Source organism: Dendrobium catenatum, unplaced genomic scaffold (genome assembly GCF_001605985.2).
Source record: "Dendrobium catenatum unplaced genomic scaffold, ASM160598v2 fragScaff_scaffold_974, whole genome shotgun sequence".
Taxonomy (NCBI): Eukaryota; Viridiplantae; Streptophyta; class Magnoliopsida; order Asparagales; family Orchidaceae; genus Dendrobium; species Dendrobium catenatum.
The window spans coordinates 2,418,123-2,437,484 of NW_021319436.1; the positions used below are offsets into that span (position 1 = coordinate 2,418,123).

At 36.1% G+C, this 19,362-nt stretch overlaps 1 protein-coding gene across 1 annotated transcript; it reads right to left on the reverse strand.

Moving 5' to 3' along the window:
• Positions 1 to 4,011: 4,011 nt before the first annotated feature.
• Positions 4,012 to 17,476, reverse strand: LOC110101927 (protein arginine N-methyltransferase PRMT10). The gene is made up of 8 exons (XM_020830035.2): positions 17,212 to 17,476; positions 16,883 to 17,075; positions 16,687 to 16,792; positions 11,274 to 11,463; positions 7,182 to 7,367; positions 7,016 to 7,099; positions 5,081 to 5,287; positions 4,012 to 4,225 (listed from the first exon to the last, which is right to left on the reverse strand). Exons 1-7 carry the CDS (start codon positions 17,395 to 17,397, stop codon positions 5,111 to 5,113), a joined length of 1,122 nt encoding a protein of 373 aa, XP_020685694.1. The 5' UTR covers positions 17,398 to 17,476; the 3' UTR covers positions 4,012 to 4,225; positions 5,081 to 5,110.
• Between the last annotated feature and the right edge of the window lie 1,886 nt (positions 17,477 to 19,362).

Consider the following 19,362-nt stretch of genomic DNA (forward strand, 5'->3'; position numbering starts at 1 on the left):
GAAGATTAATATCCATTCTTATTGAGGTAACAAATAAATAAAAGCTATGCAAAGTATGCTGAAAGAGTAACTCACAATTTTTCTTCCAAATAATCTAAGGAAGGAGATTATGTGTTGGCTTGTATTTATCCTAAGAGATATCCATGTTGGTTTCAAAAGATAGTGCATGTAATGTTACGATAGATGACTAATCATTACGAACCATTACTCTCTATAGGTCCATAGGGATACTTGTATTAAAGTTAAGTATAATTAATATAAAGCTTGGTCAAACGAAAGTTAGAATAGATCCTGTGGGGCTCTATAGAGGTTGATGGGAGGAACATCCTACAAACTAAAAAAAGGTTGACTTAAAAATATCAAAGTGAATATGATAGAGAGACTTATAACTCCAACATCAACTATAGGGAGATTCTTAAGATTGGAATAATGATGATATGTGGCAATACTTGTCTGGGAGAAAATAAATGAGTTGATGTAAGAAAGTGAAGACTAACCTACCGACTAGGTCTGACATCCCCAATTAAGATCTCATGATATCATTTCAAGTTAATTAGTGCCGTTAGTCTACTCAAGTATATGGTTATCTAATAATCCTTATTAGTAACTATGAGTTACTATGAGGACCTTGTAAACTAAAGTTATGGACCTAATCATAGGCTGACAAATATAAATTACACTCCACTATTATATGAGGGAAAAACCCAAACTAGATTTACAATAATGTGTTATGGTACATTTTACAACCTATAAGGCTAACTAAGCTCTAAGACTAAAAGGTAGAAAAGAAAATTTTTTCTCTATGTGATGGAGAGGACACCAAAGATAGGGCTTATAGCACAATTGTGTGGGATTGAGATTGCCTAAATACCTTCTCAATCTTGCAGAGAACCTGAGACACATATGAAAGAATTGTACATCTCCCCAATGTAGTAAAAAGATATTCAAAGAGTTGGATTTACAGCTTGATCACATATAATCAAGAGCCCCAAATATCTCCTCAATGTAATATAAATGAAGTCCAAATTAGACATACAACTTAGTTGTGTGTGACCAAGGAAACCATGATGTCTTCTCATTGTCATAGGGAAGACATCAAAGATATGATGGAGATCTTGAATATCTTTTCACTATGGTACAAGTAATACATAGAATGGAATGAAAAGATGGGAATAATGAGACTTACAGCTTGATTGTATGGGATCAAGCAAAAGCAAGCTCAAATATCTCCTTAGCATAGTATAAGCTTATAACATCGTAATGGGACTTATAACTTGATTGTATATGACCAAGAAAGATTAACTATCTTTTCAATATAGTAAAAAAGATAGACAAGTGGACTTGCATCATGCCTAAGTCAGGAATGCCATTTAATCCACATAGTCATATGTGAAAGTGAAGAGTTGATCATCCCTAATAGATACGGGATAGATACATACTAAACTAAATGAAGAAAAAACCTATGTATGTAGAGTCTATGTCTAAGTTATCTATCATAAAGTGTATGGATACTAGATTAATTGCAGCGTTAGAAGGGCATCGTATGATGGGTGTCAACAATACTAGAAGTTAATAAGTCATATATATGTCACCTATCCATGTTGAGCATGATGAGAATTTGGAAGATAAAAAACTTAATTCATTCCAACTGCCCCAGTTAGACCTATGGCAATTTTTGGTGGATTTCCTTCGACTACATGTCAATTTTACTTATGTGACTATGACTTTCATGGTTCAAGTTCTTCTGTATTAAAAATATGTCACGCTGTATTATTTTATGTGCTTCATTTGATTACTTTTCCTCACATTTGGCACGTCTACAGGGGTTGATGCTAGGGATTTGTCAGAGGATGGCCTAGATGATGTTGAGGGCATGGATGCTTCAGCTGTTCATGTAGCAAAACTTTTGCCAACTAAACCCACAAAGAGTATGTTTTTTCCTGAAACACGTGGAGCAAGATAGAAGAATGTTGAGATGTGTCAAAATTTAGAAAGAATAAATAGGAATGATTATATTAGAGAAATGATTGGAGTCATCCCTATTGAAGATAATTGAAAATAGTTTTTTTGTGATTAAAACAACAACAACAATATCATCATCAAGCATTTATCCCACTACATGGGGTTGACTAAATGAATCTTTTTTCTCTATTTGTGTCCTATTAAGAGTCAAATTCTTATTTAAATATAATAAAAAAAGGTCATTTCTAATATTTTCTAACCAAGTCTTTTAAGGTCTAACTCTACCTTTCTTAGCATATGTCAAATCTAATACATCTACTTTCATAGTCGTGTCATCGGAAGGCCACCATTTTATATGACCAAGCCATTTGAGGTGACTCTCTCTAATTTTATCTTCTACTGGAGCAACTCTAACCTTTTCACGTATACACTCATTTCATATCATGTTTCTAAGAGTAAAGTCACACATCCGCCTAAGCATCATCATCCCTGCAATACTTAAGTTAATAATATGTTTCTCTTTTAATGGCCAATATTCTACATAGGTATCACCACCATCTTATAGAATTTTCCCTTAAATTTGAAGGGACCTTTTCTACCACACAACAAAAGCTAAAAAAAAATGCACTTTCTAGATTAGTACATAAAATTAGTACTTGGGAATTAGGATGGGAAAGAGCTGGATCTGAAATAACATAGATAGTTGTTCAAAATAATTTGTAAAAAATAGATTTAATATTCCATACAACACTCAATTGAAATAATTACAAAATGAGTATTCACAAAATTAACACCAAATAATTGGGTCTAATGATGTTGATATAGCACATGTTGCTGGATTATCTCACTTCATAAAATTACATGTATTAACAAATTAACCTTAATTTTCATTAAATAAAATTCAATTGTATCATTTTAATTTTATTTACCTACTTATAAGATGTAAGGGAACCTAATTGAGCTTAGAACCAAATTGCTCAAACTTATTTATTTATTTAACCAAAGTCCAACCAAACTTAAACATTATCCAAACTTCATAATGTTATAAGTTCAAATTATAATCATTTTTCACTAATTACATATTTAATATTAATAAATAAACATATATGGTAATTGCTTTATATACAAAGAAAAATAAAATGAACAAATCAATATTCAAATGTTATCTTATCTACAGAGTTTTTTAAAATATATTATAACCCTGTTTAATTTTTTAAGGAAATGAACATAAATCCTAAATAAATAAATAAATAAATTATAAATTATTCATCTAGTGCACTATTTCACTCAAAATCTTAACAAAATTATTTCTAATTACATTCAGCCATCACCAAAAAAATTGTTATGAGAACAGTGTATTGTTTACAATGAACAATAATCTATCAGAAAAAGAAAATTTTCTGCTCTATGGCAACCATCATACCAATACTATGAACAATTATTAGGTCCTCCGACCGGACGTAGAGGAGCATCCAGTCGACACTAAAATCCCGCCAAAAAATTCGGTATTTACTCGGTATTACTAGATATTATTTGGTAATAATGAGGAATACCGCTCTGTAAAGACCAATACCGAGTTATACCGAGCTATATCAAATTATACAAAAAAATACCAAATTTTTTCTAGGAAAAAATCGGTATTTTTTTGTATAACTCGATATTGCTCGGTATAGCTCAGTATAACTCAGTATTGGATCTTCACATGATGGTAGTCCTCGTTATTGTTTAGTATTGCTCTAGTATTTGCTCAGTATTTCTCATTTTTTGGCGCGATTTTAACTCCGACCGGACGTAGAGCACTACAGCTTCATTTGAGACTATCTTTCTACTATTTTTTAAAGCATATTTATAGTAAAAAAAAAGTTTGAATTAAATTTTTTTGAACTTAAAAACTGCTTTAAAAAATAATAAAAAAATTATCCCAAACAAATCCTACATCTCAGCCATTTCAATATATGCTAATCATATTTTCAGTTCATCATTCAGCTAACTCACTGTATGCTGTGGTGTGCTGTTTCAGAACTGATAATGCAGAAAGTTGGAAAATTAATTAATTCGACGGTAGCAATAACCTTATCTTCCAATTAATTGTCAAACAAATTTCTTCTCAAAATTACAAGATAAATGATTCCAGAAGAGACAGACCAAAAGCAAAATACAGTTGAAAACATTTAATGATTATATAGCTTGTTTCCAGCTAAATATGGTTGTTCTTCATCCACACAACATGCAACATTCTGAGTGATGCATTCCGCCTTCATTCCTGAAGAGCACAGATCATTAAAGTTTATGTTAGCAGAACCAGCTGCAGCAGCTGCTTCTACATGAAGTGGGAGAATAAATGAGAGAGCTTCGTAGATTTTGTCACAATACTACAACAACAACAACAACAACATCAAGGCTTTGCCCCACTATGTGGGATCGGCTACATAAATCCCATTTCCTCTATTGTGTCCTGTTAAAAGTCAAATTCTCTTTTAAATCTAATAAAGAAAAATCATTTATAATATTTTCGAACCAAGTCTTTTTAGATCTACCTCTACCTTTCTTAACATAAGTCAAATCTAATATCTCTACTTTCCTAGCAGGGTCATCGGAAGTCCACCGTTTTATGTGACCAAACCATCTAAGGCAACTCTCTCTAATCTTATCTTCCACTGGAGCTACTCCAAGCTTTCATGTATATGCTCATTTTGTATCCTATCTCTAAGGGTAAAGCCACTCATCCACCTGAGCATCCTCATCTCTGCAACACTTAACTTAGTATTATGCTTCTCTTTTAATGGCCAACAGTTGGCACCATAAAGCATTGCAAGTCTTACCACCATCTTATAGAATTTTCCCTTAATTTTGAGGGGAGACTTTTCTATCACAATGTATGACATTAAATATTGAAAGAAAGAAAAAAATCAGAATATTCTGCTTAAATTTTTTACCAAAATGAATATCAGATTTATTAGATTTGTTTTGACGGAAGTTCAGAAAGTTTTCTTGGTATTTCTGCATGAAGCAATCAGTTGTGCGATGTATAAAGAGAATCTGATAAATGTAGCCTTATCTTCGTATTTGCATGCAAAGAGATTGTTTCTATAATATGAAATAAAAAAGATCATCATACCAGCATGCAATGACTCTCCTCTCCTCATAATCATTCTATATAATACTTTATAGCGACAGGCTTAAAGCATTTTCCGGATGACAGCTGCAACTCATATGTGAAATTCACATCCATCAAGCGATGATTCTCCCTGGACCGGCTCATAGAAAAAGCAATCATCAGTTTGTCACCTACATCAACTCTTAGAGGAGGATGCAAGAGGAAAACCTGCACAGGGGAGTAGTGAAAAAAAAAAAACAATTATAAGAGATTAAAACATACGAGATTTAAATTATGCCGAAAAAAAGACCATAAAAACATCCCTCGATGGTGAAAAGAAATTATGAATGGTGATAGAAATTGAAGTTTACATCATAACTTTGAATAAATATCCTCCATATCAAAAAGTAGAAGATTGCACACAAGTGGCATAGAAAATTTATGGGAATGAAATCCGACGACAATTGAAAACCTCTCTCAATAGAGAGATTATTACATACGGAGTCCGGACACAGAGAACTGTTCGATTTTGTGACTGTGAACAGTGAAACTGCAATAAAAACGCAATGGTGAACAGTAAAAGCACATTTGTGAACAATAATTGCGCTTTTACTGTTCACGGTCACAAAACCAAATGATTCTTTTTGTGCGGACTCTGCACGTAATAATCTCTCCTCTCAAAATGGAATTTGAGGATGCTAAATTCTAATTGCCACCACCCCAAGATGACATGACATCCACAACTAACACAACAGAGGACCCACCTCCAAATCCAAATCCAACTGGTCCAAACAGCATTGAACTAACCCAATAAAAATAGCAAAACCCAATCAAATCAACCAGATCATCTCAAACCAACCAACTAAACCCAACTGATCAACAGTCAATATTTGTAATAAATAACCCTTGGAATTATGCCATAAAGACAGTTGAATTTTATGAATGCAAACATGGTTTATCCTCTTTAGCTCTCTTCCCTACTGGCTGTATGTGACCCTCAAATAATGTGAGTGGAGATACCCTATCGGCAATGTGCCTCCATCACTTATATCGTACCTTTAAACCATGTGCATAGAGTTCCATTTGGTTTTGCTCAGCATTTTCCCTCTCTAAGATTGTTTTGCACTTCTCATCCTCTTTAATAAAGTAATATCCCCTCCCTCATATTCATCCAAGGCAGAAAATGTCCACGGCTCCCGGGTCATTCCAGCTTCATGCTGTTATTCAAAATCTATCTGTGTACATTTCCTGGGATATTAGTTCAGGATGGGAAACTCTTTCAATTGCTATGGGTATTGTAGCTTCAATACAGGATTTAGAACAGAAAGCTTAAAGTTTTCTAGTGAAGAAGATTCAATGGTTAATATGAAGTGACACCAAAAACTATCCAATTCTTTAGACATGGTAAACTTAAGAAGTAATCTGGAATGTGTTAGGGAGGCCCAGGAGGGGCCGGCTGAATAGGTTCAACGTCTACAGCTGCCGGCCTAGGGGGGGCGGAACCAAGGGAGAGGGTCAGATGCCCTAGTGGGCCCAAGTAATTAATTTAATGGGTGCTTAGGAGGGAAATTTGAATTAGGGGCTATTTAGGGATTTTGTATTTCTCCTTTTGCTTTAATTAGTGGCTAATGCTAGAATTAGGTTTTCATCTTGAATTTGAAAGTGATTTGAGATATAGGGTTTGTGTTCTTGGGCTCTAGGGTTTGCTAGATAATTGGAGAGTTGTTTCTTCCTCTCGAATTGAAGAAACTTGTATCTTGTATTATTTTTCTTGTTCGTGGATTGAATAGAAGAAGTTTTCCTTGTGTTTCTCTCCAATATCCTGAAATTTCTGCATTGTTTTTACCGATTATTACTATGTTTGCTTGCAAACCGAAGTATTTCCCTTAGGGTTACTTGCGAACTCAAAGTATTTCCTAATGTAACCATGATACAAATAATAGGAAAAAAACAAACCTGCTGACCCCAGTGAGTCGAGTTGTCAATGCTAGGAGCAGTAGTAAGTTCTACTTCTTGCTCAACCGGGTTCTGCATACTACCCTTTAAATAATGGAAGAAATCAGCCGCAAGCAATCAGCGTTTTGTAAAGAGAATATAAAAAGTTTTGAAGAGGACAGCATACCCGAAAATGGACATCAAACCAGCCAGCAAATGCTGATAGCCTAGTTCGATCCACATTGATTGGCAGCAAGAAATTCGCAAAAACATTGCGGATCTCATCTACTGTAGCTGTTAAACAATCAATTTCTTTAATGACTGCAGGGGTACCTATTATTTGACTGGGATGAAGACTGTTCCACAGTGATGTCTGCAAGAAAGAATAACTGTACTGCATGAGGAATTCTCAATTTCTCATACAAAACTTGAAACAACCTAATTACCATTGTTAATAAGAACAAAACCAACCAAAATGTAGCTGTTTTAATAAAGTAAACGAGTAAAAGAAATGCATCAACGAGTTTTATTAAACCATTCTCATCTCAGCTTACTGAACAGTGCAAGGATGACCAAAAAGGGGAACTACTACAGAAAATTCAATAAGTTATAACATTGAAACAATTTGAAGCATAAGCATCCTATGAAGCACAAACACTTTCAAATTGTGCTTCTATATCCTTGTTGGAGCCCCGGCGAGCATGAACACCACTCCAACACAACACACCTTAACGTATGTCCAACACTTCACAAATTACTTTGAATCTTTTTTTGTGTGGAATTAGACTCCATCGCTCACAAAACATGACTGGCAGGTGCAACTCAAAACATGAAACTCATAATCGAACGTACGTGAATCAATACCCATATTAAACTCCTTGCCCTAGCAATCTGCAAATATGATAATCCAACAATGCCCTTCAATTAAATCTACAATCTACCATCTATATGCCTTTTCACTCAAAGTCATGTCGCATCTCCACCACTTCAGTCGAAACAGCCTCTTATATTCTTCACAGTTAATCGTGTCCTATTCATCCATCTACAAAGCCAAAGATGGTCAAAGTTGGCATATTCATTCTTCTTCGAAGCAAATCACGACCATGGTAGAGCCATCCCCAAAATAATGAAGCTAAAGATAGTCCAAGATCACCTCTACTCTTCTTTAAAGCCAATCATGCCCTAACAAATCATATCGAAGTCGAAGAACTAATAATTAATGCTACATTTCTTTGTATAATATTAGTAACTTTTATATAATTCAGTTTCTAATTTTATATATTCATATCCTAGCATTTTATTCATTGTTCATTTAACATAAATTTTTTATCTAAAATAACTGGATATTGCCTCAAATGATTGAGTTTCTTCATTAAAGACATTGATTAACAATCAGGACTTAATTGTATTTGTTTTTCTTTTAGGATGCTATACTTCATCCTGCAATTCCATTGGTGGAAAATAGCAGAAATTATATAATTTATAACATCCTATCCATAACATAATGTATCCTACTTTTCATGGTTCTGTCCAGTTGTCCTGGCTGTGCTGTGTTGTGCCTATGTCGCATCATGTCAATATTCTCGTATTTGCGCTTCATAGGTTGTAAGAATTTGCCACAAAGGGTAAACATTATTTAAAATCAGATCAAAGTTTGGCTTGAATTGGTCTCAGTTCAAAATCAACAAACCAAATAAAGAGCCAAAGCTAGCACAAATCAAACTTGGCTTGAGCCAAGCAAGGATTAAATCGACCTAGCTCGAGTTTGGATAGAAACAAAAACAGAAATAAAAATCGAAATATATGCATGCGTATGCATGAATTTATGAATGTGTATGTGATGTGAAACCAATAGGAATTGCACTAGAGATTATAAAGAAATTGATTTAAGCTTTGCAATATAAACTAATGTTTCACAAGATTAGATTTTAGACTTAAGGCCATCAATAATGTAAAGGCAATCAATTACAAGATAGAATAACAATAACTTGAGAATGATCTCAATCATAAAGATAAACTTAAATATTGTAAACAAGAGATCCCACACTTAACAAAAAGAAAGATCACCTTGAGTTTCCCTCACTCAAGCTCGTCTAGTAAGGGTTAGCGAGAAATAATCTTAGCAAACCAAGCAATGCCACCAGTGTTGAGAAGACACCTATGATAGTAGCCCAACGAAAGTTCGCCAAAGAGGGAGAAGACGTGGGTGGGTACCAAATGTTCCGCCAACTTCCGGATGGTAGATGCTCTTCAATTGATGACGCCAACGTGAATACGGTGTGATTGATGTAATCTTCTACGGGGTTATCCACTTATGGATTGAGGTTGACGAAGGTGGATTGATGAATATCCACTAAACTTTAATTGTCGTAGAGGAATCCACAATCACGATCTGGATCGGCCATGCACTAGCCAAGGGGTTTGTCGATGGAGGGAGGCCTTCTTCTTTCTTGGAGTGTAGTTCATGAGGCAAGAAGGCTTCCAAGAGGTGGGAAGGAAGAAGGGGCGGCTAAGAAAAGAAGGGCATGCTTTTGGTGGAATTAGGGATTGGGTTTGGAAAGGGAAAGTAATATAAAATCTGAAAATAGTTTCAGATTTTAGTAAAATAGGAAAATGGATTTAAGAATTTGATATTTGAAAATCAAATTCAAGTGGAGGGAGATTAATGAGGAGAGAGGAGGGAGATCCCATGGAGGGGCCGGCGGCATGCATGGGGTTGGGAGGGATTTGTGGGAGTTAATGAGGATTCCTAATTCATGAAACTAAATTAGGAAGGAAATAATGAGGTCCAATCTAATTTCAAATTAAATTAGATTCAATTTGAAAATTTTCCTAATTTAACGTGGTTAATTTAGGAAAGTATTCAAAATTCAAATTTTGAATTTAGAATAGAATGACATCTTTCCCAAATTATGTAGGCTAAATTAGGAAGGTCTTAATGAAGATTGAACTCAACATTAAGTGGGGGAAGGTGATGTGGTCGGTTGTGGGCTTGGGAAGGAAGGGGGCTTGGTCGGTGGGGAGAAAGGGAAGGGAGGCCGGCGTTCTAATTGGAGGTGGGGAGAGTGGCCGGTGGAGGAGGGTTATTTGGCGCCTTGGCGGCTATGGTGAAGGGCATGAGAAGAGCGTCCGACGGGTGAGAAAGATTAGGGAGGCCGGCGGTGAAGTAAGAGGAGTCGGGCCACGAGCCCTGGACACTTCCGACGACTGGTGGGTATTGTTTTGCCCACACCTTGGGACTTCACCAATCAATAACTCACAAGCTCTAGAGAGAAAGCAGAAATTTTATTTCATTCATCATCATCTCTCATACAAGATGAGGACCTTATATATAGGCCTCCAAACAATTAGAAAAGAAAGACAATAATGCCCTCGAGACTACAACTCAAACATAAACAGAAAAAGGGTACAATCGTCACAACTAATAAAAGAAACACTAATACAAAATATAAATAAAAAATAAAGACTTCTGATCGAGGTCGTCGCTCTGCACTGCTTCCGATGATAGACATTCCAGAATCTCCTGTTAATGTCCTCATCAGTATGCTTGTATGAATTTATATTTTCATTTATAAATGTATGAAGTTATGCGTCTACATATGGAATATCCATGCATTTATGGATTCATGTAATATATGTAAAATTGATAATGTGTTATATTTTTTAAATTTGATTGAAATAAAACAAATCTTTTGCTCAATTGAAACAAAAAAGCTAGATCCAGCTTGGTTCAAGATCAAATCGAAAACTTGCTTCAGGTCAAGATAGATCAAAAGTGACTTTGAATAAATTTTAAGCCATATTCAACTGCACTTGAAATCAAATTTCTCACTACACGAGTGCCATCAAAAGAATCTTTCAGACCTACAGCAAAAAGTAAAAAAATGACCTCTTAGCATCTTTTTAAGTATTGGGCATATATTACATTTCAGAGAATCCAAAAAAAAAAAAAAAGAGAAGGAAATAAATTATGGTTGAAAGTTTTTTTTTTTTCTTCTTCTTCATGAAAACTATGCAGTATTATACATATGCCCCTAATTTATAATATGATTCATGACAGAATATCACAACACCAATACCTACTTGTTGACTCTCTCACTATAGCATAAATTTTCAAATGTTCACAGCAAATAAAAAGTGACGCTTAAATCATCTTATCTACATTATATACACAAGAACCACATTGTGTTGTATGGAACAAACTGCATGGAAATAAAATGACCATAGCATTGCATTAGAATATGACTGCATGAAGCAAGAAGAGAATGACAGTTAGCACCTTCAGATAGTATTTTTCATGCTCTTCACGATAAGCCTGGGATAGGGCATTCATATTGACTCCATAGTTTATTTCTGTGTCATTAACAAAGCTATACCAGTCGCTCATAGCAGTTTCGTAATCATTCATCTTCTGATCCCCTAAACCAGATCTGACCGGTGCTACCCACATCCTAGCATGACTAGGATACCTACAAAAAGGAATGGAATACAATAGTCTCTCATAGTGATCAACATTTGTAAGAGCTTGGCAAAAAAATACAAGTTCAATAAGAATCTATCATCAAGTAATTTTTAAGAAATGACAAATTGAAAATAGCTCCGTCAATCAATAGTATTTAATCATTTAAGTATCTCAATAGCATGTGCTTTCTCTAGATCCACGTTATACTTCAGGAGTTGGGCGGAATTTTCTTGGGACCAAGCTTCCGGGCAATGCCCTTTTTTATTTCTTTTCATTGTCATTAGCTCAATTCGTTGGAAATTGTTGTTTGCAGCTATGCAATAAATGTTAGTTTAATTGAATGCATACATGTTGTAACATTAGCGAAAAAAGAATGCATGCTAACAGTTAGAAATAATCATTGCTAGACTAACTCATCTGCAGCGCCCAATTATGATCTCAATCTGCCTTAATTATCAGATTGCCCAAAGAAGTTCTATTTCCTGTGTCTCGTCATGTTCCCAGCTGGCTCACGGCTTTCCCTGCTGGATTTCAATTTCCCTGCCTACTGGCTCACGGTTTTCCCTGCTGACTCTTGGTTTACATGCATGTTGATCCTCGATTTCCCTGATGTCTCATTAAATGGGTTGTCTTGAAGGGCTTCTATTGGCTGATTAGGTGGCACATTTAAGTGAGCAATTTATGGTCATTTCCTCCTCCTCCTATATAATATGGCAGATTTGCTGCCGGAGAAGGTTGTCATTGGCGAAAACAAACTCAAACGAATGGTTTCTTCCTAGCTTAAGAGCTATCTTCTTCCTACATTTATTTCTTTTTCTCGGTTTTATAGAATACTTCTTCTCTCCACGGTTTCTTTCCACATGTATCTTTCTTCGCCATATTGTGAGATGTAAGGTGTGTTGTGTCATGTTCTATTGATATTTGCCGAAAGAGCATTGGCCTGTGTTGGATCATAATTTCTTTAGTGGATCACTAGGAAGTGTCTTAGTTTGCATACCTAGTGTTCTCCTACTTGGTTAAGAACTTTGTATTGTATCAATTTGGTATCAAAGATTTAGCTTGCATCAATTTGATATAAGAGCCAGGTTTGCATCATCTCCCCACCTGTCTCCCACTAGCCCGTATCTCCGCCACATCATATGTTTCATTTCTTGCAAGCAGAACAAATATCCTAATGGGAGGGCGGCTAGATGTAACATGTTTATCCAAAGTCTAATTCTACAAAACTACAGCAATATGCAATGCTAATCTATCTATTTGCTCTCATTTAGAGGTTGTTTGGGTTGGTAGCAAAGTTCTGCAAAATACACACTTACAATCAACTTGGTTATATTTATTTTGCATAGCTTAGGGTAAAGTATTAAACTTAATTTGGCACAAACACATCAATATTCATTCTACTTAAGTGTAAAACCAAGTTTACAAATCAAAAATAAAATAAAATAAAAGATTCTAGAGATCCTGAGAATATCAACATTCATTACAATTTGAATCTGGAATAATTCTCATTAATATTAGGTTCAATGCATAAATCTCATGTATATTCATCACATTTATTATTGTTTAGTGTACATATATAGATCATATTCATAGTATGATAAGGTAGTATAGATATGAATGTTTGTACCCTAAATCAAACCAAGAAATAGAATAGTATATTTATTATTGATTAATGTACATATTTCCTCCTTTTTTTCCTGTTTTTAGTTTACTATCTACAATGGCAGTCTTCTAATGGCAAGATTACAACTTCTACTTTTGTTAAAGTCGACTATTTACAAGGTAGCAAATTCTTAGTGGTGTTTCTTCATAGAACTATATGTCATATATCATTATACTCTCTCCTAACTCTGATTTACTGTATAATCTTATAGAGCCTCTTTATTTTTTATTTTTTTATTTTTACAAAAGCTCATGGGATATGATGATGGAAGGCATGTAATGAAACTCTCACACCCAATGAAGGCTTCATGGGTTCTCAACTCCAATGATGCTAATCATGTGGCAACTAATCCAAGTAAATTCTCCAAGTTATTCTCTTATAATGGAAATGCAATAATAATCACTAGAGATAGAACCACACAAGTTAATATGTTGAAATTTTTTCTTCTTGGTAATAGCCTTTCACATCAAAAGTCTTGTCCATACACCTAACAACAAATGGAATTGTTGAGAGGAAACATAGGCATATCAATTAAGTTGGATAGATCATATTTATGATCCCAAAGTTCCTTTATACCTTTATACGGATGCCTTCCTTGTAGGGGTGCAAACGAGTCGAGTCGAGCTCGAGTCAGGGGGTGCTCGAGTCGAGCTCAACTGTCAACCACCGAGCTCGAGCTCGAACTCTAGTCGAGCTCAAAAATCGAGCTCGAACTCGAGTCGAGCTCAAAAATCGAGCTCGACTCGTTTCACCGTAAACAAGTTCAACTGCTCGTCGAGCCTCCCGCGCTGTTCTAAAAAAAATTTTCTGGGGAGTTTTGGGTTTGCTGTTAGCGGGAAAAAAGAGTATTGAGTACTTTTTTTTTGGGTTTGATGTCAGCGGGAGAGAGGGAGAGAGAGAGTATTAAAAAGATTTTTTGGGTTTGCTGTTAGCGGGAGGAAGAAGAGAGCATATTTTTTGGTTTTGATGTTAACATTTATTATTTGCCGGGCTTTGTCAGAGAAGAAAGACCGGGCTTGCCACAGAAAGAGAGAGGCTATATGCGATTGAGATTTGAAATGAGCTAGAATTTAAAATAATGGGCAGTTGAGATTATCAATAATTTTTTAAAATATTTAATTTAATTATTTCGAGCCGACTCGCGAGCTCACGAGCCGAGTCTCGTCAAGCTTGAGCTCGAGCTCGTTTAATCGAGCTCGTGGCTCGATAAGCTCGGCTCGCGAACTCGTTATTGAGTCGAGCTCGAGCCGGCTCGGCTCACTTACACCCCTACTTCCTTGCTACTATTTATATCACCAATGATTACACTCACATGTCCTGAAACATTTTACACTCTTTAGAGTATTTATTTAAAAGATCATCCTACATAATGATACATCTCTTCGGTTCTGATGCATATGTTTTACACAAGAAAATCAAAGAATAAAATTCGATTCTAAATCTAAAAATGCATTTTCATTAGCAATGAAGAAAGCTACAAGGGCTATAGTTGTTTTGATAAACAAAGTAAAAAAGTTTTGATATCCAAACATATTTTTTTATGAAAATATTAAATATTTTTTATGAAAGTAGGAAATATTATTAACTATATTTATAAAGAAATTGGGATTCATAAGCAAAAGAGCAGTATCATATCCACAACACTACTTCAAATAATCCCTCTTCAAAAAGGGACTCCCAACGGTCATCAAGACGAGAATTGATATTCATCAAAATTAGATTGTCTAATACACCCATAGAAACAAGGGGTAGATTACAATTCCAGCTACAAAGGAAGAAGGTGAATGATCAATGACTGAAGAAAAACTTATGGTCTTTTAAAGCCATAGAGGAAATCTCAGAAACAAAAGAAGGACAAGAGACTCTTCATGACAAAAGTGAAGCATAAAATCAATAAATTATTTATGGATATGAAAACAACAATCATAAGAAACTATTGTGAGGTGCATAATTATGAAAGTTTTAATGTCACTGTAAACCATCTTGACGAAGATGACATATAGAAACCCACCGCATGAGCAAGCAACCTATAACAGAAAATGGTTCATGTATAAAAAGATTGCTAAAATGAAAGAAAATAAAGCATGGGAAGTCTTTTAGAGACCCAAAAATCAAAATCGTGCTGATGCAAATGGGTTTACAAGATAAAGCATTAAGTAGATGGGAAAATTGGGATATTCCAAGCTGGGCGTGTTGCAAATGGATACACTCAACAACATGGATCAGATTAAGATGAGACCTCAACCGAATGGTAAATATTGCTATATTATGAATTATTTTTTCTATTATTCCACAAGATTGGTTGTTTAATCAACTTGAGGTCATAAATGCATTTCTTCAAGGAGAACTCAAAGAGGGTGCTGACATGGAATAAAAAAATAGATTTCATGAAGATGATCAAATAAGATATGTCTACGAGTTGAAAATTTCAATATATAGATTAAAGCAAGCTTCTTAAACATGATTTTTTAGTTTTCAAGAAGCTATAGAAGGTCTTGATTTTAAACAAACAAAATCAAATTATTTCTCTTTTCATTTACAAAATGCAATAAATCATAATCGTTGATTCTTATGTTAATGGCATCATTGTTTCTTAATTTGCAAAGAAATGACAAGTAGCATCAAACATCTACAACATGATATTTAAAATCAAATATTTGAGAAACTTGAGGTACTTTCTTGAAACATAACTTTACTTTCTTGAAACATAACTTGACTAGGGTTAGCTTTTTTTATTAGATTTAAATGAGAATTTGACTCTTAACACGACTCAATGCAGAAAAATGATTCATATAGCCGACCGACCCCATGTAGTGGGATAAAAGTTTGTTGTTGTTGTTGTAAGGGTTAGCACAAACTAAAAATATGACGACAAACTATGCTCTATATCTTTTTAAATTCAAAATGTAGGATTGCAATCCTCCATCTATACCAATCGCTTACAATCAAAAGTTAAGACTAGTGATGCAAAATCAATGAAGTACCCAAGCATATTTTATAGTATAGTGGGAGTCTTAAGCAGCTCACCATTACCACCAGAAATTGCCTTCGTAGTAAATCAAGCCTCACAATTTATGCATGAACTCACAGAGCTCCACATGCAACCCTTATCAAAAGAATAATGTATTATGTGAAAGAAACTAGGCAATATCACTTTCTAGATGATAAGATATTCTAATACAAATTAGGCAATATGCCAAGACACAAGAAAGTTACTAATAGTATATAGTATCTTCCTTGGAAAGAACCTAATATCACAAAAAAGTATCTAACAAAAAATAGCTGCAAGATCAAGTGTTTAGGTTGAATATAGAGTGATGGCTTCTATAATTGCTAAAATCACCTAGCTTAGATAAATTCTACAGCTATTACAAATATAGGGTAATGGCTTCAATAAGTGCTAAACCCTAAACCCTTATTACAAGACTCACGGCATACATATCCTAAACCATGCACCATATGCATAAGCCATAAAAAAGCCACGATAAATAAAAAAACAAAGTTCTCATGCAAGAGAAATTTGCATAAAATAGCAGAGGGATTTCATGGAAAGGCACAGCAACTTACATCACTCCAGATGGTTTTAGCCACCTATCTCGTGCGCATATCACAGAATCGAACATCGACTCTCTCAAAAGAAAATAACCCATCCACTCTGATATTATGACATCAACTGTAGACAAAACAGAAGCAAACAAATTTTTCAATAAAATTAAGATTCAATAACAACATTAAGTTACTAAGATAAGAGCCAAGACCTAACCTTTCTCAGGTAAACTAATCTCCTCCATAGACCCCTCAATCACCTGAACAGTATCCTCCACGTTATTGGCGTGGACAAGAGCCTTAGCATGCTCAGCCATCTTCGTTGCCTCAACGGCGTAAACTTTTCTGGCACCGGCTTGCGCGCTCCATATCGCAAGAATTCCGCTTCCCGTGCCCACGTCCAATACAACCTTTTCCAACAGGTTTTAGGGTTTATGTAAGTGCTCAGTTACTTTTCTCATGAAATCAAGACAGAAGCCACCAAATACGATAAAATTCATTTCCATTAAAACAAACCCTAGTGGAGGAGAGGGAAAAAGAAGGAACCTTTCCGGCAAAATGGTGCTTGTTGTTGAAGATGGCATTATAGTAGGCATCCATGCGGACGCGATCAGAGAGCATCTCCTTCTGGTGGTAGATGAAAGCATAGGTACAGAAGTAGTTAGCAAAGTCGACACTTTTGTCGAAGGACCCCTTGACAGCAGGAACGCCGTTGCTCGCCGGCGATGCCATGGTGGGTTTTTTCTCCGTGCCCCTGTGCCTGCTACTAGGGCGTCCAGCAGACTCGAGCGGGAATTAAAAAAGGGAAATTTAACTGGCTTTATAGGGCTGGTTTGGGGATGTAAGCGAGCCTAAATCGGCTCAAACTCTTGACTCCATAACGAGAGCCGCAAGCTCGTGCTCATCGAGCTGCCAGTTGAGCTCGTCTGCCAAACTAGCTCAAGTTTGAATTTGAGGAGATTCAACTTTTAGGATTTTTTAAAATAATTATTATTTTTATTAAATTTAAATATTTAAAAAATTAATGACTAAAGTTGCAGCCTAATAAAGACTACAACAATAATTATTATTAAAGCTTCTTCTATAAAAAATATATATTTATTATTAGTATGCAGTTAATAGTATAAGTCTTATAGAGTACACTGCATTATGAGAATACAAAGAATCACTGCTGATGTGTTTGTTTGGTCTGTAGGATTGTAGTCAGTGGGCGATGTAAGTTGGAATGACCGTAGCCGGCGGGCGACGGAGGTCGGAAGGACTATAGTCGGTGGGCCACGTAAGACGGAAGGATAGTAGTCAGCGGGCGACGGAGGTTGGAAGGACTGTAGTCGGTGGGCGGCGTAAGTTAGAAGGATCGTAGTCAGCGAGCGACGGAGTTTAGAAGGACTGTAGTCGGTGGGCGACGTAAGCTAGAAGGATCGTAATCGGCGGACGACGAAAGTCGGAAGGACTGTAGTCGTTGGGTGACGAAAGCAAGAAGGACCGTAGTCGGCGGGCGACGGAGCTCATAAGGACTATAGTCGATGGTCGACGAAAGTCAAAAGGACCGTAGTTGGTGGGTGATAGAGATTCGATCATTCGAATGACTGTAGTCTGTGAGCAACATAAGTCAGAAGGACCGTAGTCGGCGGGTGACGGAGGTTAGAAGGATTGTAGTCGGTGGGCGACGTAAGCCAGAAGGATCGTAGTTGGCGAGTGACGGAGGTCGAAAGGACTGTAGTTGGTGGGCGACGTAAGTCAGAAGGACCGTATTCGACAGGCGATGGAGGTCAGAAGGGCCATTAGGTAGAAATCCAGCATCATGTAGATGTCCAGAGAAAGTTCAATAATTGACAAAAAGTCCGGAGTCGGGTAGAAACTTGGCGACGAGCGGAGGTCCGGCGTCGGGTAGAAGTCTGACATCAGTTAGTATCCGAGGAGAACTCTGGAATTAGATGGTATTCGGGCAGACCTCCGGCGTCACTTGGAGTTCGAGTGAAACTCCGGTGTCACCTGGAGGTTGGGTGAAATTCCGGCGTCACTTGGAGTTCGAGAGAAACTCCAGCGTTACTTGAAGGTCAGGCGGAATTCCGGCGTCACTTGAAGGTCGGGCGGAATTCCGGCGGTGGTTGAGGAGTAGTTTCTTCCCTCCCATTCTTCTTCTCTTTTCATCTTCTTTTTTGGGTCCCCATCTCAAGAGAAATGATTGGCTATTTATAATTTTTTGAGAATGTCATGTCCCATAAATAGGAGGAGGATCAAAGGCAAATGTGGAGTGGTTCAGATGGACGGACGATATTGAATCCCTTGATCGTGGATCGTTTGTCAGACATTTGAAGGTCTTAACAATATCATAATTCGACGATCTTAGGCTCGTTGGATTTGTCTCGTCGAGCCTCTCGATTCGAATACAAGCATATCATGTTTGAAAACCTTTTGGTAATCAAAATTGTGGTTTGAATCTTCAAACAACATTTCGGGTCTTTGATTCATACCCATTTGGGCTCAGATTGAGTTGAATTTGGTGTCGTTGGGTTCGTATTTTCGAGACTATCAATTCGACTATAAGCTTGCTGAACTCGGAGTTCAGATAATCCCATATTTAATTTTTGAAGTTTCCAACTTGATATTGTCTCGAGATTCGTGCTCGATCAAGATAATTTTTTGATAACATATTATGAATATTTTTTAATAAAAAATAGCACCCGAGGACAT

Excerpts from the sequence above, each read along its gene's own strand:
- LOC110101927 (XM_020830035.2), bottom strand. The coding sequence starts at position 17,397 with ATGGCATCGCCGGCGAGCAACGGCGTTCCTGCTGTCAAGGGGTCCTTC. Across the intron at positions 16,793-16,882 it reads GATTAGTTTACCTGAGAAAG|TTGATGTCATAATATCAGAG; the intron begins GTTAGGTCTTGG and ends TTTTGTCTACAG. Across the intron at positions 7,368-11,273 it reads ATGAAAAATACTATCTGAAG|ACATCACTGTGGAACAGTCT; the intron begins GTGCTAACTGTC and ends TCTTTCTTGCAG.